Source organism: Dendrobates tinctorius, unplaced genomic scaffold (genome assembly GCF_039654945.1).
Source record: "Dendrobates tinctorius isolate UK_male_01 unplaced genomic scaffold, ASM3965494v1 ptg000406l, whole genome shotgun sequence".
In the NCBI taxonomy this organism is placed as follows: domain Eukaryota; kingdom Metazoa; phylum Chordata; class Amphibia; order Anura; family Dendrobatidae; genus Dendrobates; species Dendrobates tinctorius.
In genome coordinates this window covers 480,020-507,420 of record NW_027362071.1, presented here as the reverse complement: position 1 = coordinate 507,420, position 27,401 = coordinate 480,020, and the positions used below count along the sequence as shown (strand labels likewise).

General features: G+C 43.5%; 1 protein-coding gene across 4 annotated transcripts in view; it reads right to left on the bottom strand.

Annotated features, from left to right (window-relative positions):
* Nucleotides 1-27,401, bottom strand: part of FLNB (filamin B) — a 251,435-nt gene that overhangs the window by 49,426 nt on the left and 174,608 nt on the right. For all 4 annotated transcript variants that reach the window (XM_073563895.1, XM_073563896.1, XM_073563897.1 and 1 more), the window contains exons 24-25: nt 26,282-26,442; nt 23,116-23,283 (exon numbers count right to left, since the gene is read on the bottom strand). In XM_073563895.1, coding sequence (XP_073419996.1) covers nt 23,116-23,283; nt 26,282-26,442 — 329 coding nt within the window. The remainder of the gene's footprint in view (nt 1-23,115; nt 23,284-26,281; nt 26,443-27,401) is intronic.

Sequence of the window (27,401 nt, the reverse complement as noted above, 5' to 3'; positions counted from 1 at the left end):
TTATGTAAGTAACTATAAGATTGTTAGGCAGTTTATATTCTGGGCCACCGGTATGAAGGACAAATTTTTCAGAAAGTCATTATCTCATAAGTATTAGTTTAAATAATCTTATCACAGAAAAAGTGGTGTATAAAATGTTTCATGGTAAGTAACAGAAGAACACACAACACATAGTATAAATCTGCTGCAGGCTGTGAACCCACCCTACGTTCCCCAGCACTTGGTCCATATTCCCCAGTGATATCCAAACTTTCTATTCACTTCCCAATCTTGTTCTCTTGTTAAATCCTGAGCACAAGGACCTGATTGTTCTACGTTCAGTCCAGCAATCATCAGGACAGGACTTGTCAGCTGACACCATTCAACAGGATAGCCTGCTGCATCTCAGGTGCGTTCCCACGGGGTCTGTAACACAAGCTCAATTGCCCTGCACAGAGTAGCGCCTACTACTCGATCAGGTAGCACAGCCAAGAAAAAATGTCCATACAGCCTAGTTCTGAAGAGTAGGAAGAACTATATGTGATTAATTGGAGCTGTGTCACATAATATGCTATTGCCTATAGGATTCCCCAAACAGTTACTTTGGATTACCTATATCCCAACTGTGCTGGTGACAAAGTGAGCATGGAATCATTGACAGTAAATTATAATACATATAATTTTTTTTACACAAATATATCAAATATTAGATACTGTATATATATATATTTTTTAAATATTTACACAAATGTTATATTAGTGTAAAAAAAAAAATAGAATATCTATATTATATATAATATATGATAGAGAAAAAAAACGACCAGCAGGGACTAGTGTTGAGCGATACCATCCGATATCGTGAAATATCGGATCGGACCGATACCCGAAAAGTATCGGGTATCGCCAATTCCGATACTGGAAATCCATGCAAGTCAATGGGGCACAAATATTGGAATGAAAATAAACCCTTTCTTTCCTTGCACATCCAGTTTGGGAGGGGGGGGAAAGAGTGTGGGCGGTGCATGGGCGGACACTGTGCGTGTCTGTGTGTGAGGGCGGGGTCTGTACGGGCCTCTCGGGGGTCTGTGCGGGACTGCCGGGGGTCGTGTGTGTGCAGGCATCGTCCGATGGGACTACAAGTCCCATCGGGCGATGCCTGCTACAATGACAGTGATTGACACATTAGCCAATGATGGGACAGTAGTAGTCCCATCATCCGGCTAATGTGTTGAATGTAAAAAAACAAAAACAAAAACAAAAACATACTACATACATGCTACATACATACTACATATATACAGCTTTCATACAACACACATACATACACACTACATACTAACTTCATATATACAACATTCATATAACATACATACATACTACATGTATACTACATTCATACAACATACAGTTGTGGCCAAAAGTATTGACACCCCTGCAATTCTGTCAGATAATACGCCGTTTCTTCCTGAAAATCTTTGCAAACACAAATTCCTTGGTATTATTATCTTCATTTAATTTGTCTTAAATGAAAAAACACAAAAAGAATTGTCCTAAAGCCAAATTGGATATAATTCCACACCAAACATAAAAAAGAGGGTGGACAAAAGTATTGGCACTGTTCGAAAAATCATGTGATGCTTCTCTAATTTGTGTAATTAACAGCACCTGTAACTTACCTGTGGCACCTAACAGGTGTTGGCAATAACTAAATCACACTTGCAGCCAGTTGACATGGATTAAAATTGACTCAACCTCTGTCCTGTGTCCTTGTGTGTACCACATTGAGCATAGAGAAAAGAAAGAAGACCAAAGAACTGTCTGAGGACTTGAGAAACCAAATTGTGAGGAAGCATGAGCAATCTCAAGGCTACAAGTCCATCTCCAAAGACCAGAATGTTCCTATGTCTACCGTGCGCAGTGTCATCAAGAAGTTTAAAGCCCATGGCACTGTGGCTAATCTCCCTAGATGTGTACGGAAAAGAAAAATTGACAAGAGATTTCAACGCAAGATTGTGCGGATGTTGGATAAAGAACCTCGACTAACATCCAAACAAGTTCAAGCTGCCCTGCAGTCCGAGGGTACAACAGTGTCAACCCGTACTATCCGTTGGCGTCTGAATGAAAAGGGACTGTATGGTAGGAGACCCAGGAAGACCCCACTTCTTACCCCGAGACATAAAAAAGCCAGGCTGGAGTTTGCCAAAACTTACCTGAAAAAGCCTAAAACGTTTTGGAAGAATGTTCTCTGGTCAGATGAGACAAAAGTAGAGCTTTTTGGGCAAAGGCATCAACATAGAGTTTACAGGAGAAAAAAAGAGGCATTCAAAGAAAAGAACACGGTCCCTACAGTCAAACATGGCAGAGGTTCCCTGATGTTTTGGGGTTGCTTTGCTGCCTCTGGCACTGGACTGCTTGACCGTGTGCATGGCATTATGAAGTCTTAAGACTACCAACAAATTTTGCAGCATAATGTAGGGCCCAGTGTGAGAAAGCTGGGTCTCCCTCAGAGGTCATGGGTCTTCCAGCAGGACAATGACCCAAAACACACTTCAAAAAGCACTAGAAAATGGTTTGAGAGAAAGCACTGGAGACTTCTAAGATGGCCAGCAATGAGTCCAGACCTGAATCCCATAGAACACCTGTGGAGAGATCTAAAAATGGCAGTTTGGAGAAGACACCCTTCAAATATCAGGGACCTGGAGCAGTTTGCCAAAGAAGAATGGTCTAAAATTCCAGCAGAGCATTGTAAGAAACTCATTGATGGCTACCGGAAGCGGTTGGTCGCAGTTATTTTGGCTAAAGGTTGTTCAACCAAGTATTAGGCTGAGGGTGCCAATACTTTTGTCTGGCCCATTTTTGGAGTTTTGTGTGAAATGATCAATGTTTTGCTTTTTTCCTCATTCTCTTGTGTTGTTTTTTTCATTTAAGACAAATTAAATGCAGATAATACCAAAGAATTTGTGTTTGCAATCATTTTCAGGAAGAAACTGAGTATTATCTGACAGAATTGCAGGGGTGTCAATACTTTTGGCCACAACTGTACATACTACATACATACTACATTCATAAAACATACATACATACTACATTCATACAACATATATACATACATACTACATACATACTACATATAACCTACATTCATACAACATACATACATAGTACATACTACATACAACATACATAAAACATGCTACAGACATACAACATACATACTACATACAATACATACATATAGACATACAGTACATATAACAGAGTACATACTCACTATCACTTGTCACTTTGATCCCCGAAGCCAGTGTCATCTGTAAAAAAATATTAAAATAACAAGCAACCGATATATTCCCTGATCCGCAGAAATCCACGAGTGTCCCGTGGAGAACAGCAGCATCAGCTCATGCGACCGCTCTCTAGGGGCCCCAGGAATACAATGACGGGAGGTAGGTATCCTTCCGCACTGTATTCCTCCGCCACTGTAAAAAAATAGTCCCTAGTCTCACTTTTGGCATTGCTGTGTGAGAAAGTTCCCACGCAGCTTTTGCCATAAAGTGAGACCAGTGAACTATAGTAACCTCTCAGTGATGCACTGCAGGAGATCGTCGTGGGACACTCATGGATTTCTGCGGATCAGGGAGTATATCGGTTGTTTGTTATTTTAATATTTTTTACAGTGAGATGACACTGGCTTCGGGGATCAAAGTGACAAGTGATGGTGAGTATGTACTATGTTATATGTACTGTATGTCTATATGTATGTATTGTATGAATGTATTGTATGTATGCTGTATGAATATAGTATTTATGTAGTATATATGTAGTATGTATGCAGTATGTGACATGAATGTAGTATGTTATGAATGAGTCACCGAGGAGGAAAAAACAAAAAGCAAGCTAAGGCCAGAAAACCGGAGAGGTTGGTAACTAGCGCATTGCAGACCCCTGATCCTATCCACACAACTAGCAGTAGCCGTGGAGCGTGCCTACGATGGTCCTAGACGCCTCGTCACGGCCGGAGAACTAAATAAGCCTAAAGAAAGAAAGGGAAAATCTAAACTGCCCCAGAGCAGACCCCAAAGCAATAGACAGCCCCCAACATGTATTGTCGGTGAAACAAGATGAAAACACAAACACAGATAGAAAGATAGGCTGAGCAAACGATGGGACCCTCACTAACTAGAAAGGACAGGAAAGAAAAGCTGCTGTCTGCAATCACGCACAAAACCCTGCCAAAAAATGTCCAACACGTCTGATAAAAAAAAAAGGCCCTGAAGTCGCTAGACTTCAATTCCCTATATCAGCACTCAGGTATATCTGAAGACAGAGCACAAGAGATCAACTGATCAGAGACAAAAATGGGGATTCAGCCCAGTCCCAGCCAAGGCTGGCTGAACACAAAAACTAAGTAAACCAGACAAAAACTCATATGAACAATAGCAAAGAAAACTTAGCTTTAAGAAGGCAGGTACCAAACTGGAAACCAGAAGCCACAGTCAGGAGAAATCACCAGCAAGAAACTAGGGAGTCGGCTGCCTTAAATCCAATCAAACTCCTGACATACAATCACAGTCCTCTTCCCCAGGTGGCCGGTCTCTGCCATTTAGACCTCCCTTCACCAACAGAGGTAGTCCAGATAGAGAACTCACTACTCCTCTGTCAGCACAGCGAGCTCCATAACCCTCACCAGAAGCCAGAGGCAAACCCGAAAATGAGCTCACAACAGTAGTATGTATGTAGTATGTATGTATGCTGTATGAATGTAGTATATATGTAGTATGTATGTAGTATATATGAAGTATGTATGTAGTATGTACGTATGTTGTATGAATGTAGTATATATGAAGTATGTATGTAGTATGTATGTATGTATGTATGTATGTATGTATGTATGTATGTTGTATGAATGTTGTATATATGTATGTAGTATGTATTTTTTTTTTTCTTTTTTACATTCAGCACATTAGCCGGATGATGGGACTACTACTGTCCCATCATTGGCTAATGTGTCAATCACTGTCATTGTAGCAGGCATAGCCCGATGGGACTTGTAGTCCCATTGGACGATGCCTGCACACACACACACACACACACACACACACAACCCCCGGCAGCCCGCACAGACCCCCGGCAGGCCCGCTCAGACTGCGCATCATGATGACATCAGTTCAGCAGCCAATCACAGCCATGCCATTAGTTAACATGGCTAACACAACTGGCTCATTGCATTATGGGAACTTCCGATTCCGGTGTTCGATATTGTAAAATTATCGGTACTCGGTATCGGAATTCTGATACAGCGAATATCGGCCGATACCCGATATTTGCAGTATCGGAATGCTCAACACTAGCAGGGACCCATCAGGGGAGGTCACCTTGCCGTGGTTGATGGGCTTACATGAATTGGCCAATTTGTGCACTAAGAACCTTCATTTTTCATCTTACTGTAAGTAAAAAAAAAAATTTTTTTTAAAAATTTGAGGATTATTATCTAAATTGAATGGTTTTAATGTTTTTCTGTGTTTTCACATGGCCTAGATTCATGTACATGTACTGCTGTATTCTTTTTCTATATATATATACATATATATATATATATATATATATATATATATATATATATATATATATATATATATATATATATACACACATATATATATATATATATATTTTATATTGTTTAATGCATTTTCACTCCACGAACGCCAATGGAATCTGGCCATCAGTGAATCATTCTAAAGAGCAATTATTGCAAAACTAAGTGTGAAACAGGGGCATACATATAAAATCATAGGGTCTCATAGTTAAAGTCCTAATTGGGTCACCCTTCCTCCATGCAAATAAAAACAATTAGGCAGAATAGTCAAGGTTATGATAGGCGCATTTATTCACAGAAGGGCATACCTCCACACTTCTAATGTATTGTGCCACGCACATGGAAGCAGTGCTCTTACTGAAGTACCTTCATCTTCCCACCCATTACAAAAGCCTTTTTTCTGGCTCCCACAGAGTATGATGCCAACAAAAATGCCCCTTCCCCCTGCAAACAGTATGAAATCCCCCACACGCACAGTGGCTCCAGCAAAATATAAAATCCCACAATGCCCCCAAAATAGTGTAATATCTTCACAGTTCCCCCCACACACGGGCAAAAATTTAAGGCTTAAGAGCTCTATCAGGCCCCACCAACCCACAATGTGATATTCCCCTAAACCCTCCAAACAGTATGATGCTCCCACAGTGATGTCTTCCACAATATGATGCCCTCAGTGTCCCCTTGTGGTAGTGGCCCGGATTGGGGGGTGGTCCACTGCTTACCGCAACCAGACGAAACGGAGGCAGATTTCAGTTGCAACAGGTCCGAGTTTATTGGCCGTCCTCCTGACGACCGTAGCCATATACCACAGTTCCTTTACAGCTCTCTGTATTCAGGCCCGGGTACCTTCACCTTCTTTCTATCATAGTGACGCTCCTCGCAGATCTTTCGCTGGGGCTGTTCTAGACCTACCGCCAGCGCTTCACCTGTCCGAGGGCGTTGTCTAATCAGTACCCCCGGGGCCTCGTCTGAACTGCGGTCCTTTGTGTCAGGGGCCACCCCCCTGACTGTCTCTTCCAGTCAGTCCCCTGGTTTAGCTCTTCACCGTTGTCAGTCTTCTCCTCCTGAGCTCCTCCCGGGGCTAGCCTAGCCTGGAACCCTGTCCTGTCCTATTTATCCCCCTCCTCGGGAATTTCCCTCCTGGGTTCCTGTCTCCCCGCCCCCCATGACTAAGTGGTTTCCTAAGCCCTAAGCTGATGTCAAGTCCTGAACTACGCTCCCCCCTGCCATCTTGTGGTCAATTCTAGGCATTGCACTCCCTTTTTCATCTACGCCCAGCTGTCTCCCTTCTGTCATTACTACCATCCTTCAAAAGTGCACAAACCATCCCTTCTCCCTCCAGTCAAGTCCGTCCATCAAGTCACCTTCCCCACACTCCCCCCTCCTTTGTCCATTGTCGTCCCTGACAATCGTATTTCCTACCTACGTCGTTCTGAAGCTTGTCCACCGTCTGTTGTCGGATCGGTTGTTGGGCCGAACCCTCCATGCGCGGTGGGGGGAGAGCCGAACCAAACCGGGAGCACCATGTTCTGAGCAGCCTACTGCTACTCGCCGGCGCGCACGCCACGTGACAACTTCTTTAAGGTTGGCGAGGTCCACCCGGACTACTCTACGGCGTGTACCTCCCACTGCTCTCCCCTACTACTTCCTTCAACTATCCAGAACGCCATGACCGAGGCCTTTCGCCTACCAGGTCATCGTTGGCGCCCGCCCTTCCTTTTGGGGTGTCCGTGGTGTCGGGGACCTGACTGACGGACCACTATCTGGTTCGATATCTCTCGGCTCTTTGTCCTTAGAATCATAGAATCATAGAATCGTAGAGTTGTAAGGGACCTCCTGGGCCATCTGGTCCAACCCCCTGCTCAAAGCAGGATTCGCTAAATCATCCCAGTCAGATGTCTGTCCAGCCTCTGTTTGAAGACTTCCATTGAAGGGGAACTCACCACTTCTCGTGGCAGCCAGTTCCACTCATTGATCACTCTGTCAAAAAGTTTTTTCTAATATCTAATCTGTGTCTCCTCCCATTCAATTTCATCCCATTGCTTCTAGTCTTTCCTTGTGCAAATGAGAATAAAGTTGATCCTTCTACAATGTGACAGCCCTTTAGATATTTGTAGACAGCTATTAAGTCTCCTCTCAGTCTTCTCTTTTGCAAACTAAACATTCCCAATTCCTGCAACCTTTCCTCATAAGACAGGGTTTGCAGACCGGTCACCATTCTGGTCGCTCTTTTCTGAACTTGCTCCAGTTTGTTGATGTCTTTTTTAAAATGTGGTGCCCAAAACTGGACACAATATTCCAGATGAGGTCTGACCAAAGAGGAGTAGAGGGAAATAATGACTTCACGTGATCTAGACTGTATGCTTCTGTTAATACATCCTAGAATTGCATTTGCCTTTTTTGCTGCTGCATCACACTGTTGACTCATATTCAGTCTGTGATCTATTAGTATACCCAAGTCTTTTTCACATGTGCTGTCACTTAGCCCTATTCCTCCCATTCTATATATGCTTTTTTCATTTTTATTGCCCAGATGTAGTACTTTGCATTTTTCCCTGTTAAAAACCATTCTGTTAGTTGCTGCCCACTTCTCCAGTTTATTTAAATCTTTTTGAATCCTTTCTCTCTCTTCTCTAGTATTAGCTATCCCTCCTAGCTTTGTGTCATCAGCAAATTTAATCAGTTTACCCTCAATTCCTTCATCTAAATCGTGGATAAAGATGTTGAACAATACAGGGCCCAGGACAGAGCCCTGTGGTACCCCACTTGAGACATTCTTCCAACTGGATGTGCAGCCATTTACGACCACTCTTTGGGTCCGATCACAAAGCCAGTTATGAATCCACCTAACAGTTGCCTTGTCCATTCCATAATTAGTCATTTTTTCTAAAAGGATTGTATGAGAGACTTTGTCAAATGCTTTGCTGAAGTCAAGATAAACTATATCTACAGCATTTCCTTGATCCACCCAATCAGTGATACCGTCATAGAAGGAAATTAAGTTAGTCTGACATGACTTATTAGTTACAAACCCATGCTGACTCTGTTTAATCACTTCATTCTTATCCAGGTATTGACATACATGTTGTTTAATCATTTGTTCAAAGATCTTTCCTGGTATAGAAGTCAGACTCACCGGCCTATAGTTGCCTGGGTCCACCTTCTTCCCCTTTTTGAAGATAGGAACAACATTTGCTCTTCTCCAGTCTTCGGGCACTTCTCCTGTTCTCCAAGAATTTTCAAAGATTATGGAGAGGGGTTCAAAAATTTCTTCTGCTATCTCCTTCAGTACTCTGGGGTGTAATTCATCTGGACCTGGAGACTTGAATTCATTTAGGTTAGCTAAGTGTTTCCTCACTATCTTTCTGTTTATAGATATCCTGGATTCTTCTATTCCCTTAATAGGACAGTGAAGAACAGTTGATGTTACATTTCCTTTCTGAGAGAAAACAGATGCAAAATAGGAATTTAAAAGTTCAGCCTTCTCAACATCCTGTCTTACCATTTCATCATTTTCATCCTGTAAAAATCCTATAGCATATTTGACTTTTCTTTTACTTTTGACATATCCCTAAAATCCTTTATTATTGCTTTTGACATCTCTTGCAAGCCTCAATTCATTTTCAGCTTTAGATAATCTGATTTGTGCCCTGCAGGTTCTGCAGACAGCATTATATTCTTCTTTAGATATGCCTCCCTCTTTCCATTTTATAAACATGTTTTTCTTCCTTTTTAGCATGTGCTTAAGTTCTGTGTTCATCCATCCTGGTTTCCTTAAATGCTTCCTATTCTTCCCTCTTTTCGGAATTGTTAACAACTGTGCTTTAAGAATTTCATTTTTCAAGATTTCCCATCCTTCCTGGACATTTTTGTCTTTTAGGATATCCAGCCATTGGATCCCTCCAATTCTCTTTCTGAATCCCTTAAAATCTGCCTTTCTGAAATCTAACCTTGACGTCTGAGTCTTCACAGGTCTTCCGCCTCTAGTTATCCAAAATTCTAAAATAGCATGGTCGCTACCTCCTAGGGTCCCAGCCACTTACCTCCTCAACCATTTCCTCCCTGTTTATAAGGATTAGATCCAAGGTAGCAGTTCCCCTTGTTTTCTCCCTTACCTTTTGGAAGATAAAGTTGTCAGCAAGAGAGGATAAGAATTTCCTTGACCTGTTAGTTTTGCCTGAAAGAGATTCCCAACAAATGTCTGGATAGTTGAAATCTCCCATGACAACTATGTCATATTTTTTGGAGAACTTGACGATTTGATGCATAAAGAGTTCATCCATATCTTCAGCTTGCACAGGCGGCCTGTAGTAAATGCCTACAATGGTGTCCTTTCCATTGTTCTGTCCTTGTATTCTTACCCAAACAGTTTCCACAGAACTCCCAGTCTCTGAAGCTTCAATCTCTGTGCAGATATACGCGTTTCTAACATACAATGCGACACCCCCTCCTCGTTTATCAAGTCTGTTTCTTGCAAATAAGTTGTATCCTTCTAGTCTTGTATTCCAATCATGTGTATCGTCCCACCAAGTTTCAGTGATTCCAATGACATCATATTTCTTTTCCTGTGTTAGTAGTTCCAATTCTCCTTGTTTGTTGCCCATGCTTTGTGCATTAGTATAGAAACATTTTAGTTTGTGATTGGTTTCTCTTTCTCCAATATTTTTAGTAATTAGATTCTTTCGTCTTTGTTCTTCCTTTCCACTTCTAATAGCAGAGTTCTCAATAGCATTTGTCAGGTGTATGGCTTTTTCTGGTCTTTTGCTTCCCTTCCCATGTTGTTCTAGTTTAAAGCTCTCCTTACAAGTGTAGCAAGGCGACTTCCAAATACATGCTTTCCAGTCTTCGTAAGGTGCACCCCATCTCTAGCAAGTAGTCCATCGTATAAGTAGTTCACTCCGTGATCCAGAAATCCAAATCGTTGCTGACGGCACCATCGACGTAGCCAGTTGTTCACCTGCAGAATCTTATTCCACCTCCTTGTTCCATGGCCATCCACTGGGAGGATGGAAGAGAAGATCACCTGCGCTCCCAGTTCTTTCACTTTCTTGCCTAAGTCTTCAAAGTCTCTGCAGATGGTTTCCAGGTCGTTTCTTGCGGTGTCATTTGTCCCCACATGTAGTAGCAGGAATGGGTAGTCATCTGTAAGTCTGAAGAGTCCTGATATCCTGTCAGACACATCTTTAATTTTTGCACCTGGAAGACAGCACATTTCTCTTGAAGTTATATCCGGTCTGCAGATAGCGGCCTCTGTTCCTCTCAACAGGGAATCCCCCATGACCACCACTCTCCGTTTCTTCTTCACAACATTTTTCTTTCTCCATCCAGGAGGACTCTGAAGGCGTACAAGGTTGCTGTTTGTTGGCAAAGTCTTATCCTGATGTATTTCTTCATCATTTTCCTGCGTGAGAGCCTGGTACTGGTTTCTGAGCTGTATGGGTGCTGACTGCCTCCTGATCCTCCTGCTTCTCTGGGTCACATGTCTCCATTCCTCTGTTTCTTCAGGTGCACTTCGAATTTCTTCTCTTTCTGTAACATGAAGAGATAATTCTGCTCTGTCCAAGAACTCTTCACCTTCCTTAATGATCTTCAACGTAGCTAACCTCTCTTCGAGATTTTGCAACTTTTCCTCCAACAGGGACACAAGCTTGCATTTGTGGCATGTGAAGTTTGGCTTTTCCACTGGTAAATCTGTGAACATGTAGCAAGAAATGCAGCTCACCAAATGGCTCCTGGCCTCTTCCATCTTGAGATTTCTTCACTTACAAAAGAGTCATGGTCGGCGTTTTTGTCACATTACCTCGTACCCGGGACCTGTTACACACATTTTTTTTTTGTTACACACACTACTCATTAAATCAACTTTTAGCATGCCGTTACTTCTACTTTAATAACAATAGGAATTACTCAACCGGAGTAAGCTCTTTTCTTTGTTTGTTTTTTTTCCTTTAACTCCTTCTCCAAACACACTATTTCAAACATAAAATGGAAGTACTCCCCCTTCCTTTAACATTAACACTTCTTCCTTTGCATCCCCGCTATATCAGGAGATAACAATAAACAATAAAAACATTTTCCTTAACTTGGACGCACAACTGTCCTTTTGGGCCTGCACAACGGTGCAGCAAAATCCTGGTAGTCCGGGCCATCTCCTGATAGCCGTTGTCTCATCAGTAGTAAGGGGCTCCACAGCCGTGGAGCTCCCAGGATGCTGGGAGTGTCTCTAGGGGTCTTTTTATGGGGGCTCGTGGCTTTCGGGTTCAGCAATCACGGCTACCGCGTAGTAGCCACGGGGACAGTACTCCTTGTAGTATGACACCAAGTCCCCCTCCCGCAAAGCCCGGCCATGACGGATGGAAGTCACGTTGATATATACCTTCTGGCCGGTTGCGAGGTCCCAAATTAACCCGTATCTTTTTTCCAGATTGGTATACACGAGCCGCCCCGTAGATCGGGAAGCCGTCATGCCAGCCTCCCCTCTCTCGTGGAATAGGCTCCAGACCTCCCGCTCTCTGGCCTTTTTCTTCTGTATGACCTCCGCAACCCAAACGGAGGGTCCGGTGTAGCCTGCAGAGTCCGGCGGGTGGGACGCAACCGAGGTTGAGCGTGGGAGAGACGGCCACAGATTCTGGCGGCCCAGCAGCCGCTGGGGCCTGGCGACTGGCAAGGGCAGCCGTGGGTCCCGGTGGATAGGCCACAGAGCCCGAGAAGCAGGCCGTAGCCAACTCCGGGGGTGACGCAGATGCGGCCGTGGGGCAGGCCTCAACCGGAGTTACAGACGGGGCCGGGGTTGTGGCAGGCCCCTATGGATAGACCGCCACCTCAAAGCAGAGCATGGCAGGGACGGCCACGGGTGGACTACTCACCGGCGACACAGGATGTGGCGCCGCCGGGCGGGGTGGCTCGGGGACGCGGGCAGAGGCGTCGCTCAGCCCAGTGGGGACCGCAAAGCCCTCCGACGCCGGGCCCACAGGAATGCTGGAGGCCGCGTGACGGGGGCCCGTCGCAGAGCCGCCGGCTGGGTCGGGGGACTTCTCACCTTCCCCGTCACCGCGGTCTCCGACAGGCCACCCCACGGCTCCTCCCGCAGCCGCCGATCTTCACCCCGCCATCCGGCAGGGCTAACCTCCAGGCTCGTGGGTCCCACGGGGAGGCTCACAGGCGATGTCTTCGGTGACTGCTCCAGCAGAGCCCGCAATCGCTCCTCCTCTCAGCCCGATGTCTGGGGGGCAGTCAGTGGCTCCCAGAAGCAGGTCTCCTGGCGAGATTCGACCTCTTGACGCCACCGCCATTCCAGGCGTCCGAGGCCACGGCAGCTGCAGCGTCGCATCCCATCCGATGTACAGCAGTTGAATGGCGCCAAACAGCCTCAGCTGGTCTTCCCACCCGGGCCACTCCAACCCTTGGGTGAAGCGATGGTCGGCTTCTCCACCCATCTTCCCGGGTCCAGTATAAGGGGGCGGCGGTCTCCGGATATACACCGCTTCCCCCAGGGGTGAATTTGAGATGGCCCCAGTCCGTCCAGAGCAGCCGCAAATGCCTGGGCCTCCTCCTGGCGTTGGAGTACCACAGCCATGTTGTCCGGCTTCTGGCACCGCCCCGGATCTTCTGATGACAGCCAAGGATCCGGAAGCAAGTCTCAAATTTGTAATCCACAGGCGAGCAAATTTGTAATCCACAGGTGAGCAGCTCAAGTCCTTTTTGGGTTCTCCTGGCGCAGGCCTGCCGCGGAAGGTGTAGTATTAGCAGCGGTGGATCCTGCCGACTACGCCAAATGAGGTAGTGGCCCAGATTGGGGGGGTGGTCCACTGCTTACCGCAACCAGACGACGCAGACGAAACGGAGGCAGATTTCAGTTGCAACAGGTCCGAGATTATTGGCCGTCCTCCTGACGACCGTAGCCATACACCACAGTTACTTTACAGCTCTCCGTATACAGGCCCGGGTACCTTCACCTTCTTTCTATCGTAGTGACGCTCCTTGCAGATCTTTCACTGGGGCTGTCCTAGACCTATCTACCACCAGCGCTTCACCTGTCCGAGGTCGTCGTCCAATCGGTACCCCCGGGGCCTCGTCTGTCCTGCGGTCCTTTGTGTCAGGGGCCACCCCCCTGACTGTCTCTTCCAGTCAGTCCCCTGGTCGAGCTCTTCACCGTTGTCAGTCTTCTGTACTGAGTCTTCTCCTCCTGAGCTCCTCCCAGGGCTAGCCTAGCCTGGAACCCTGTCCTGTCCTATTTATCCCCCTCCTCGGGAATTTCCCTCCTGGGTTCCTGTCTCCCCGCCCCCCATGACTAAGTGGTTTCCTAAGCCCTAAGCTGATGTCATGTTCTGAACTACGCTCCCCCCTGCCATCTTGTGGTCAAGTCTAGGTATTGCACTCCCTTTTCCATCTACCCCCAGCTGTCTCCCTTCTGTCATTACTACCATCTGTCTCCAGTGCACAAACCATCCCTTCTCCCTCCAGTCAAGTCTGTCCGTCAAGTCACCTTCCCCACACCCTTCCACAGTATGATGTCCCACCATCCACCAAACACAGTATGATGCCCCCACAGTGACCCCTTCCACAATAAGATGCCCCCTCAGTCCCCATACACATTATGATGGCCCTTACTGTCCACACAATGACCCTCCTTCCACAGTATAATGCCCCCAACGGTTCCATTACACCATTGTATTCAACAGTATCTGCATCCTCGTAATACATTTGGCACACCTTTTGGACTGTCGGTATGCCAAAAAATGAAGTCTATACCATGTACAAGCCTCTGTGAACACATCATGAAGGACTTAAACTATACAACTCAATGATCTCAAGGTTACATAAGCCTCAGCAATAAAAGTCATGGGCAAGTATTTATTCACTTGGCTTCTATGAGCATTGTATCTGTCCAATTTTTGTATTCATTATTGGAAAGGAACAATAAACCCAGAAATAGTGCAAATATATACTGTATGTAAAAAAAAATCCCAACATTTCCTTTCCCAAGCTCCACTTTTCCTTTGATCCTATTTTTTTCTTGTATTACAATAATTACTGAGAAATATATGAATAAATCTTTGTCTCAGGAGACCAGCCATGTGTCCCCTTTATTTTGTTGTAAAGCTGTAAGGGGAGGTCAGGACTATAGTCGTAACCAGAGATACTGAAGCATCTGTGTCCCGACCTTACATGGTAACATAGTTATTAAGGTTGAAGGGAGACTTTAACTCCATCTAGTTCAACCCATATCCTATCCTAACTTGCCCTAACATGTTGATCCAGAAGAAGGCAAAAAAAAACCACGTGGCAAACAGTAAGCTTCACATTGGGGAAAAAAATTCCTTCCCGACTCCACATACGGCAATCAGACTAGCTCCCTGGATCAACGCAATATTAAGGAAACTAGTGTATATACCCTGTAATATTATACTTTCCAAGAAAGGCATCCAGTCCCCTCTTAAATTTTAGCAGGGAATCACTCATTACAACATCATATGGCAGAGAGTTCCATAGTCTCACTGCGCTTACAGTAAAAATTCCATGTCTGAGTATGCTTAAACCTTCTTTCCACCAGACGTAGAGGATGCCCCCTTGTCCCCGTCACAGGTCTAAGAGTAAAAAGATCATTAGAAAGGTCTTGGTATTGTCCCCGCATACAGTCATATGTTAAAGTTTGGGCACCCCTATTAATGTTAACCTTTTTTCTTTATAACAATTTTGGTTTTTGCAACAGCTATTTCAGTTTCATATATCTAATAACTGATGGACTCAGTTATATTTCTGGATTCAAATTAGGTTTATTGTACTAACAGAAAATGTGCAATCTGCATTTTAACAAAATTTGACCGATACAAAAGTATGGGCACCTCAACATAAAAGTGACATTAATATTTCGTAGATCCTCCTTTTGCAAAAATAACAGCCTCTAGTCGCTCCCTGTAGCTATTAATGAGTTCCTGGATGAAGGTCTTTGTGACCATTCCTGTTTACAAAACAATTCCAGTTCAGTTAAGTTTGATGGTCGCCAAGCATGGACAGCCCGCTTCAAATCATCCCACAGATGTTCAATGATATTCAGGTCTGGGGACTGGGATGGCCATTCCAGAACATTGTAATTGTTCCTCTGCATGAATGCCTGAGTAGATTTGGAGCGGTGTTTTGGATCATTGTCTTGCTGAAATATCCATCCCCTGCGTAACTTCAACTTTGTCACTGATTCTTGCACATTATTGTCAAGAATCTGCTGATACTGAGTTGAATCCATGCGACCCTCAACTTTAACAAGATTCCCGGTGTCAGTATTGGCCACACAGCCCCAAAGCATGATGGAACCTCCACCAAATTTTACTGTGGGTAGCAAGTGTTTTTCTTGGAATGCTGTGTTTTTTAGCCTCCATGCATAATGCCTTTTTGTATGACCAAACAACTCAATCTTTGTTTCATCAGTCCACAGGACCTTCTTCCAAAATGTAACTGGCTTGTCCAAATATGCTTTTGCATACCTCAGGCGACTGTTTGTGGCGTGCTTCCAGAAACAGCTTCTTTCGCATCACTCTCCCATACAGCTTCTCCTTGTGCAAAGTGCGCTGTATTGTTGACCGATGCACAGTGACACCATCTGCAGCAAGATGATGCTGCAGGTCTTTGGAGGTGGTCTGTGGATTGTCCTTGACTGTTCTCACCATTCTTCTTCTCTGCCTTTCTGATATTTTTCTTGGCCTGCCACTTCTGGGCTTAACAAGAACTGTACCTGTGTTCTTCCATTTCCTTACTATGTTCCTCACAGTGGAAACAGACAGGTTAAATCTCTGAGACAACTTTTTGTATCCTTCCCCTGAAAAGCTATGTTGAATAATCTTTGTTTTCAGATCATTTGAGAGTTATTTGAGGAGCCCATGATGCCACTCTTCATAGGAGAATCAAATAGGAGAACTACTTGCAAGTGGCCACCTTAAATACCTTTTCTCATGATTTGATACACCTGGCTATGAAGTTCAAAGCTCAATGAGGTTACAAAACCAATTTAGTGCTTCAGGAAGTCAGTAAAAAGTAGTTAGGAGTGTTCAAATCAAGAAAATGATAAGGGTGCCCATACTTTTGCACCGGTCAAATTTTGTTTAAATGCAGATTGCACATTTTCTGTTAGTATAATAAACCTCATTTGAATCCAGAAATATAACTGAGTCCATCAGTTATTAGATATATGAAACTGAAATAGCTGTTGCAAAAGCCAAAATTGTTATAAAGATAAAAGGTTAACATTAATAGGGGTGCCCAAACTTTAACATATGACTGTATATTTATACATTGTAATAAGATCACCCCTAAACCTTCGATTCTCCAAACTAAATAACCCCAAGTGTAATAACCTGTCTTGGTATTGCAGACTCCCTAGCTCCCTAATAACCTTGGTCACTCTTCTCTGCACCCGCTCCAGTTCAGCTATGTCTTTCTTATACACCGGAGACCAGAACTGTACACAGTATTCTAAGTGTGGTCGCACTAGTGACTTATATAGAGATAAAATTATGTTCTCCTCATGAGCATCTATGCCTCATTATTTTATTTGCCTTTGCAGCAGCTGCCTGACACTGGCCGCTAAATGTGAGTTTCTCGTCCACCCATACACCCAGGTCTTTTTCAGTGACAGTTTTGCCCAGTGTTTTACAATTAAGCACATAATTATACATCTTGTTCATTCTACCCAAGTGCATGACCTTACATTTATCCCCATTAAAGCTCATTTGCCATTTATCAGCCCAAGCTTCTAGTTTATATAAATCCTCCTGTAATATAAAATTGTCCTCCTCTGTATTGATTACCCTGCAGAGTTTAGTGTCATCTGCAAATATTGAAATTCTACTCTCTATGCCCCCTACAAGGTCATTAATAAATGTTAAAAAGAAGCAGGCCCAAAACTGACCCCTGTGGTACCCCACTGCTAACTGTGACCCAGTCCGAGTGTGCTCCATTAATAACCACCCTTTGTTTCCTATCCCTGAGCCAGCTCTTAACCCACCTACACATATTTTCCCCTATCCCCATTGTTCTCATTTTAGGTATCAACCTTTTGTGTGGCACCGTATCAAAAGCTTTTGAAAAGTCCATGTACACCACGTCCACTGCATTCTCTTGGTCCAGTCCGGAACTTACCTCTTCATAAAAGCTTATCAGATAAGTCTGACAGGAACGGTCCCTTGTAAACCCATGTTGATATTGGGTCATAAGGTTATTCTTCTCCAGATACTCCAGTATAGTATCTCTTAGAAAACCCTCCAGGATTTTACCCACAGTTGAGGTTAAACTTACTGGCCTATAATTTCCAAGTTCAGTTTTTGTCCCCTTTTTGAATATTGGCACCACATTTGCTATACGCCAGTCCTGTGGTACAGACCCTGTTATTATGGAATCTTTAAAGATGAATTCCTGCAGTACTCGGGGGTGTATCCCATCCGGGCCCGGGGATTTGTCAATTTTAGTGATTTTTAGATGCCGCCGTACTTCCTGCTGGGTTAAGCAGGTGACATTTAATGGAGAATTTTTATCCCTGATCACGTTATCCGTCATGGGATTTTCTTGTGTAAATACTGTTGAAAAAAAGTCATTTAGCATATTGGCTTTTTCCTCATCCTCATCCACCATTTCACCCAGACTATTTTTAAGGGGACCAACACTATCATTTTTTAGCTTCTTACTATTTATGTAGTTAAAGAATATTTTGGGATTATTTTTACTTTCTCTGGCAATGAGTCTCTCTGTCTCAATCTTTGCTATCTTGATTTGCTTTTTACAGAATTTATTTAATTTTCTGTATTTAGTTAATGCCTCATCACTACCTACTTGCTTTAATTCTCTAAATGCTTTATTTTTATCTCTTATTGCGCCCCTTACAGCTCTATTTAGCTATAGTGGTTTCCTCCTATTTCTAGCATGTTTATTCCCATATGGTATATATTGTGCACAGGTCCTATTCAGGATGCTAATAAACGTCTCCCATTTTCTTTGTGTATTTTTATGTCTCAGGATATCGTCCCCTACAGAAAACTGTATTCTTCTCAGCATACCTGCATCACCAAATTCAGGTCAACCCGGGCACTTCCCAGGCGACAACGGTCCCTCTTTCAGGCAACCCCCCAGTAATGGAGAGACAGTTCAGGATAACATGAACATTCTTCTTTACTTAGTACTTCACACGTTACATCCACAGTTGGCACATCACGATATTCACTTGGTTCCTTATCTTTCCCTTTCTGGCTGCCGCTTCTGTGCAGCACACGCCTGGACCGGACCATCCTAGACTGCTCCCCCAGTTCCTTCCTGGCCTGACCTCGCCATGATGACAATACATTCTGCCTGTTTCGCCCCAGACTCGAAATCATCAGTCACCAAGTTTGGTTGCCTCTGATAAAGCATCCGGCCCATCTGTACCATTCTCGTCGAAGCTACAACTTCCTTCATCTCCTCAGTCCAACCGACTCCTGCCCTAAAGGCATCCGCTCAGGCTGAGTCGCCACATCTTTCCTTCCCTGTTCTGGCCCACTGCTATGATGCACAGTGGCCGTGGATAACGTGGGCTGCAGCGATTTAACGTTACATGGCTGCCAAGCTGTTCGGGCCTATAGCCCATGTGGATACTTCGGGCACCCTGGTCCCGTCTGAACTAACGTCATAGAAATTCCTGTCTTACCACCCGGCAGCCCCTCCTACACTTAACCCTCTATAACCATACTATAAACTATACCTACAGTGCACACTAGTATGCCCCCATCTAGTGGCCCACAAAGGAATTACAACTGCCCTTATCTATAAGAACTATAGTACTAAGGTGCCATCCTCTAATGTCCCAAAAGGATGCACTTTACTTTCCCAAAACTGTACATGAGCATTAGTACACATCATCACATTATATACAGTATTACACTAAAGGAACACAACATAATATAGTTCTACAAAGACTGGTAACACATGTATGAATGTGGCAGTACCATAAATGTGAGCGATAATACATATTACTATGTAGCAGTACCGCAAATATTAATCATAGACATCACCAACATTAGCATATGCAAACATCAACATACGGAAAACAATTAGAGGAAGGGAAGCAAGAAGATAATTCTATCTCACCCGCTTACAAAGCGACTGGCTACACTAGGAGTCTTCCCCCTTTTTACTGTATAAAGAAGGATAAGAAGATTGTTCTAGCCGTTGAAAATAGCTTCTTGAGGTGGCAGCTAATCACGTTTGATCCACCCTCCATGGTTCAGGATTAAAGAGGTTGTTTCAGGTGTGATTTTTATATATTTCATGTTGCCCACACCTGTTACTTGCCACAAGTGAGTTTGAACTTGTGTCACACGCTTGAATTAAAGTTTTTTACCCACAATTTTGGAAAACTGCCAATAATTTTGCCCATTTTGGGGTTTGGGGGTGAAATTACGTCCAATTTGCCTTCTATTCTCTTTTTTTGTGTTGGTCCAATTCAAACAAAGGAAATAAACATGTATAATTAAACAAGTGGAATTGATAATATTTTGGGAAAAATACTGTGTCTGTAAAGTCATAGTGCACTTTTGACCAGTCGCTGGAAAGCAACAAAAAATGATAGAAATGTGAAATCTGCTCCAAATAAAAGAACAACTCTCCCGGTTTCATACCTATTCAGTGCAGTTCGATGTGGTCTCCATTTGTTGCCCTACACACATCCAAACGATAGTGAAGTTCTTGCAACACACGTGTAAGGACGTCTGGTGTAAGAGTGAATAACGTCTGTGATTCTCTGTTTTAAGTGATTAATGTCGTTGATACATTCAATGTACACATGCTGCTTCACATAACCCCAAAAGTAAAAGTCAAAGGGCGTCAGATCCGGGGATCGTGGTACACTTGTGTACTTTCCCGTGACTGGTCAAAAGGGCACCATGACTTTACGGACACACTGTACTTAATTTTCTGGAACAATTTAAAGGGTGTCAACACTTTTGGCCATGACTGTATATATGCCTGGTATTCTAATTTACCCTCATTCAAAGAGCTGAGCAGCAATACCACCTACAGTCCTTGGACTGGAATGACCCCATTTCTGGGAAAAAGATCAACATTTTTCATCATATTTCCCCATTTGAAACTTTTTTGCATTACAGAGAAAGGTTGCCCAAGAAAGCCTAGTCTCGACCATCAAAAAAGGTAAATATGAGACTCATGACATTTTTTGAGATTTGGTTCTTACTAGCCAATTACAGACTCGGGAACGCACCTCTTAATTTATAGTAAATCATATTCTCCACCAGTGAATATTGGAAGATTTAAAGTGACACAAAACCACAATCATTGACTAATGAGGAGCAGCCAGAGACAGACCGAAAACCAGAACTGATTATTATTCCACTTGTTCCTGGAGCAGATGACAAAAGTCCAAACCTGGCTCCTTTGTATCTCGCTTGAAGTCACCTTTAAAGAAATTTGTAATGGCTTTCATGGGGCTCCGTTTCGTTAAGGAGTCCGTTTCATTAACTAGAAATAAATACTGTTATTGTCAATCACCTATTAGAACAATGTTATTATTTATTATGGGCATGGAGACACATTAACCCAAAGCGAAAAACATGAAAAACAACAAGGATAGCAGCAGATTATCTACTTTAGCTAAACAATTCAACTGGACATTTAAAGCTATGTCATTAGATTGGCAAGTATCAAACTTATTGTCAGGGTGCACTAGCTGCCATGTCCTTTAGCTGTAGTGGCTCTAAAGCCCTAATAATAGTTACGTAGGATCCCAACTGCCTGGTATATGGAAGAATTCATCACAAATTGGTTGAGAGGTATGATATTTTCTAAAAATAGATTATACAACTCTGAAAATTTCTGTAGAAGGAGATAAAAAGGCAGTATACAACTAACGTTTTAATGGAGGACGTTTTAATAAAGAGGTGTCTAAATTTCAACTATTCCTTGGATTGGTGATAACTTGTAGATCGGTTGATGCAAACAGCTAGAGCCAAGATCACCAGAACTATACCCAGCTATCTTAACCAGTCCCTTAGACAGCAAATGAAATGATATTACAAGACGGTATTTCAGTGATTAAGTGGGTTCTCAGAAGTCGGACACCTAACAAATCGACCAGATATTAGTTAAAATTGGTAAAGACTCTTTAAAACAGGTATACCAATTTAAAGAGGCATTTCCATCTTTTATAATTTATGGCATAGCCACAGGAACCGCAATGGGAACGTTATCCATCCCTAAACAAGATCTTGACAGGCACCGCTGTCAGTGGGTAGTTGATTATAATTCCCATTAATCTGTATGGGAATTTTGACTGCCTTGCCACTGACAGCAATGCATATCAGGCCTCTTTCCCAACATGTTTACCAACATTAATTGTACATTTATGACAGATCCTGTGGAATACCCATTTAAATTTAGGCACAAAATAGATTGTAAGCAATCAATTGCTGGGAAAGCAAAAAAATTACAGAATTTGGTGTAAGTAAGCAACGGCAGTAGTACAATATAGAGTGTCTTATGTGAATCTGATGCAGAAAATTATATTAAGTGGTCATGCTAAAGAAGATAATGAATTATCAAACATAAAAGGGCTCTGGTATGTTACATGCAATAAGAAATAAAATGAAAGAATGCCTTTCCAAAAGTTAGAGCTAAATTGTGCTCATGAAATGACAGGAAATTACCGTATATACTCGTGTATAAGCCGAGATTTTCAGCCCATTTTTTCGAGCTGAAAGTCCCCCTTTTGGCTTATACACGGGTCATATACCTGGGGGGCAGCGGGGGAGGGGGGGCGGTGGTGTCACAGATCATACTTACCTGTCGTGCCGCGGTCTCTGCAGCCTCGCTCGCTTCTCCACTGTCTCCCTTCCGGTCTTCAGCGGTCACAAGGTGCCGCTCATTACCACTCATGAATATGCGCATATTTATGAGTGGTAATGAGCGGTACCACGTGACCGCTGAAGACAGGAAGGGAAAGGAGACAGTGGAGAAGCGAGCGAGGCTGCAGAGACCGTGGCAGGATGGGCGAGTATAGCGATATTCACCTGTCCCCCGGTCCATCGCTGCTCACCGTTGTCTCTGCTGCATCCTGTGTCAGTGACTTTTAGGAAGCAGGGGGCGCGGTGACGTGATTAGTGCGCGTCGCCCCTCTGCTGGCTGAACAGTCACTGACACAAGAAGCGGCAGACAGCGGCGATGGACCCAGGAGAGGCGAGTATGGCTTTTTTTTGCAGCATATGGGGGCATATTCTATGGAGCAGCATATGGGGGCATAGTCTATGGAGCAGCATATGGGGGCATATTCTATGGGGCAGCATATTGGGGCATATTCTATGGAGCCGCATATGGGGGCATATTCTATGGAGCCGCATATGGGGGCAGTGTGTATGGATTCCACCCTCGGCTTATACACGAGTCAATAAGTTTTCCCAGTTTTTTGTGGCAAAATTGGGGGGGGTCGGCTTATACACGAGTATATATGGTAGATAAAAAATAGTAAACCCAAAAGGTCCATCGCAGAGAGTATAAGTCTTAGAATCTCTTACCTCTGGGTCCGGTCACTGCAACACTAAGAGGAGCAATGCCGGCTTTGCTGGCATCTACAGTAAACTGCTGTGGTATTTTAGCCCGAACGGCATTTCCAAGTCCAATTCCAGATACTTTCACTTTACTGGGGTCTACAACATCTTTTACAGGAACTTTAAATGGGCTACCTGTAACATAGAAGAGATAAAAACCTCAGAAGGGAAAGTCCATGTCACAGTTATTACATTCCCTCTCACAGTGGGGCAGAAATCTGTATGAAATCCAACAAGAGATTAAAGGGAACCTGTCGGCTCATTTTTCTACAATAAGTAGCGGCCACTGCCTTTTAGGTCTTATCTACAGCATTCTATAAAGTTTTATTATACTCACCCGTGGTGGTCCGGTGGGCGTTGCAGGTCCGGGTCTGGTGCCTCCCATCTTCTAGCGATGACATCCTCCTCCTTGCTTCATGTTGCAGCTCCTGCACAGGCTTAATGATCTGCCCTGTTGAGGGCAGAGCAAAGTACTGCAGTGCGCAGGCGCTGGACCTCTCTGACCTTTCCTGTTGCCTGCGCACTGCAGTACTTTGCTCTGCCCCCAACAGGGCAGATCAGTATGCCTGTGCCGGAGCCACGAGAGGAAGCAAGGAGGAGGACGTCATTGCTAGAAGATGGGAGGCACCGGACCTGCAACGCCCATCGGACTGGACCGCCCCCGGGTGAGTATAATAAAACTTGTTTTTCTTCTCTTTCAGGTTAAGCTGAAGTCACACATAGCGACTCACCAGCGATCCCGACAACGATATCAACGTGTCAGGATCGCTGGTGAGTCGCTACATGATCGCTGGTGAGCTGTCAAACAGACAGCTTCACCAGCGATCAGCACAGCGCCGCCGAGCGTGCGGCGTCACTGTGTACATTAGTTACCAGCGCGCTGATGCAGGGAGCTGGTAACTAAGGTAAACATCGGGTATCTAAGGGAAGCACGTCCCTTGGATACCCGATGTGTACGTTAGTTACCAGCTGATCGCTGGTCTCCCGCCTGTCACACGCAGCGATGCGTGCTGGCCAGCGGGAGACCAGCGATGGAAGAAATGTCCTGGGCCTTCCAAGAGCGATCAGCGATACCGGCAGGGGGGCCGATCGCTGATCTCTGTCACACACAGCGATCTCGCTGGTGAGATCACTGTTGTGTCACAAAACTTGTGACTCAGCAGCGATCTCGCTAGCGAGATCGCTATGTGTGACGGGGTCTTTAGATCGGGGGTTTATCTACAGCATTACAGAATGCTGTAGATAAGCCCCGAAACGCAGTGGCCGCAACTTATTGCGGAAAAACGAGCTGACAGGTTCCCTTTAAAAAAAGAGATTAAGGGGGCGATTCTACACCCATAAAGGGATACGGATGCAAAAGCTGTTCATTTTAGCCGTCTTGACTAATCAGATATACCAAGGTGGCTAAAACAATGGGTCTGAAGCTAAAGCAACATGCGGAAGCATTATTGTTCTGTAGACCGATGCAGCAATACTTCTGGCATATTTGAGCCGCCCTTTATTTTATGGAGGCCAATTTTCTGTATAGCCACTATGTACAAAAATACAAAAAAATTCTAATGAAGCAACCATTAAATTGGCCACAGCTTTCCCTTGCAGTATCATAGAATCTTAGAATGTTAGAGTTGGAAGACACCTCCAGGGTCATAGTGTCCAACCCCCTGCTCAATACAGGATTCACTAAACCATCTCAGACAGATGTCTGTCCAGCCTCTGTTTGAAGACTTCCATTGAAGGAGAACTCACCACCTATCGTAGCAGCCTGTTGCACTCATTGATCACCCTCACTATCAAAATGTTTTTTCTAATATTCAATCTGTATCTTCTCCCTTTCAGTTTCATTCCATTGCCTTTCGTATTTCCATGTGCAAATGCGAATACGGATGATCCCTCTACATTGTGACAGCCTTTCAGATATTAATAGACAGCTATTAAGTTTCCTCTTAGTTTTCTTTTTTTTTTGCAAGCTAAACATTCCCAGATCCTTCAACTGTTCCTCGTAGGACATACTTTGCAGTCCGCTCACCATTTGGTAGCTCTTCTCTGAACTTGCTCCAGTTTTTCAATGTATTTTTTAAAATGTGGCGCCCATAACTGGACACAGTATTTCAGATGAGGCCTAACAAAGCAGGAGTAGAGGGGGATAATTACTTCATGTGATCTAGACTCTATTCTTCTTTTAATACATCCTTTAACTGTTTGCCATTTTTGCTGCTGCATCACACTGTTGACTCATGTGCAGTCTGTAATCTATTAGTATACCCAAGTCTTTTTTTCACATGTGCTGTTGCTTAGTTCTATTCCTCCTAATCTGTAGATATAATTTTAATTTTTCTTGCCTATATGTAGAATTTTGCATTTCTCCCTGTTAAATACCATTCTATTACTTGCTGCCCATTGTCCAAGCTTATCCTTCTTAATCCTTTCTCTGTCTTCTCTTGTGTTAGCTATCCCTTCTAGCTTTGCATCGTCTTCTAATTTGATTAGTTTACCTTCAGTTTGAACAATGTTGAACAACACTGGGGCCAGGACAGAGGCTTGTGGTATCCCACTTGAAACACTTCCAATTAGACGAGCAACCATTTATTACCACTCTGAGTATGATCACTGAGCCAGTTATGAATACACCCAACCATAGCCTTTTTAATCCCATACTTGGTCATTTTTTCAATAACGATAGTAAGAGATACTTTATCAAATGCTTTGCTGAAGTTGAGTAGGACCAAAGGTGAGCAGATGATCGTCTCGGTGGTCTAATTCTGAAACTATTTATTCTATGCAAGTTACTTATATTTTCTATTAAGACACTCTACACTACGGAGGCATTTTTCTCCCCCTGAATTACTATAAAACCAGTAAGACATTAAGAGGAAAACCACAGACAGGACATGAAGTGACCTCATTCTGTCACTGGTCCATTAATAATTGAACAGACTGGTTACAAAATCAGAGTAATAAATATATATATCCCATGAAATGTCAGAGCAGCATAGACCACAGACAGCGCTGTTTACTAGGTTGATACAGCAACGGTCGTGATTTATACCTGGAAATATTCCCCCCTTACCTTTTTTTTTTTTTTTTAACAGAAGAGACCAAGCCAAGTAAAGCAAAGGGCAGGACCTCAACGTACCTGGAATGTGTTCCCCATCGTACGTGATATTAACATCGTATTCTCCTGGAGCGTAAGGAATATATTCTACACTGCAGCTTCCATCCTTATTATCTTTACAAGACATTTTGGATTCTGAGGGACCCTCGACTGTTATTCCCAGACCACCAATTCCAGCACCTCTGCAACAAGACATTGAGCAGAACAATAGGTTAACTCAACATTTATTACTTGACCCAGCAAAAAAAGCACCAAGTTCACGAAGAGTTTAACAGCCTATTGCTCCATTAGAATGAGATTATCATGATGTACAGTAGATAGAGATATTGAATGTTGTGTTCCACATTTATGCAACTGTATTCATGTATTTGACTGAGACAACACAAAAATACAGAAATAATAAAAAAGGAGGACAGGAGTTGTATTTAAAGAGCACCTCCCAACAGGCAAAAAATGGCAAGGTTTTGTCCCTATCTTATTCCTCCTACTCCCATAACAATTCGGTTTTGTTTTTTTGGCATTTTTTTTTTTTAAATCCATCATTCGGTTCCAGATCTATTTTGCTATTTAGTGCATCCAATTCTGCTATTTTTTTTAGGGTCTTTACTTCTACATTGCTCCCAAGGATATTTGCACCCAGACAGTCCTGTGAGCGATGCCATTTCTTAAAAGATAAAAGTTGCCACACTGGACTCAACTATTAAGAAAAAGTTTCATATCAGTCCATATAGAAGAGTTATAAAAACAAATAGATAAAAACGGAGTAAGGGGAGCAGCAAGAGCATATCTGACACTTTTGACCTGGTGACAAGTTGACATTACATTATCAACCAAGTTAATAAAACTTAAAAGTAGCAGAAAAAGTTATTTAAAAAAAAAATAATAATGACCCTTTTTGTTTTGTTTCCTATGCAAATAAGTGGCCCCAATTTTTATTTACAAGCAGCCAACACTTGACCCATTAGGCCAGTTGCAGCCTTGGTGGCCGCGTGTCCCACTGCCGCCATCTTGGCTCCCATATCTGAGCAGTGACAACTATACCTTGGCATGTGATGATACTCTAGCCAGCTTCTATGCTAGACTGACTGGAAAGAAAATACAAGAATTTTGTTTTCTACAGTTGGCGAACTTATCAAATACT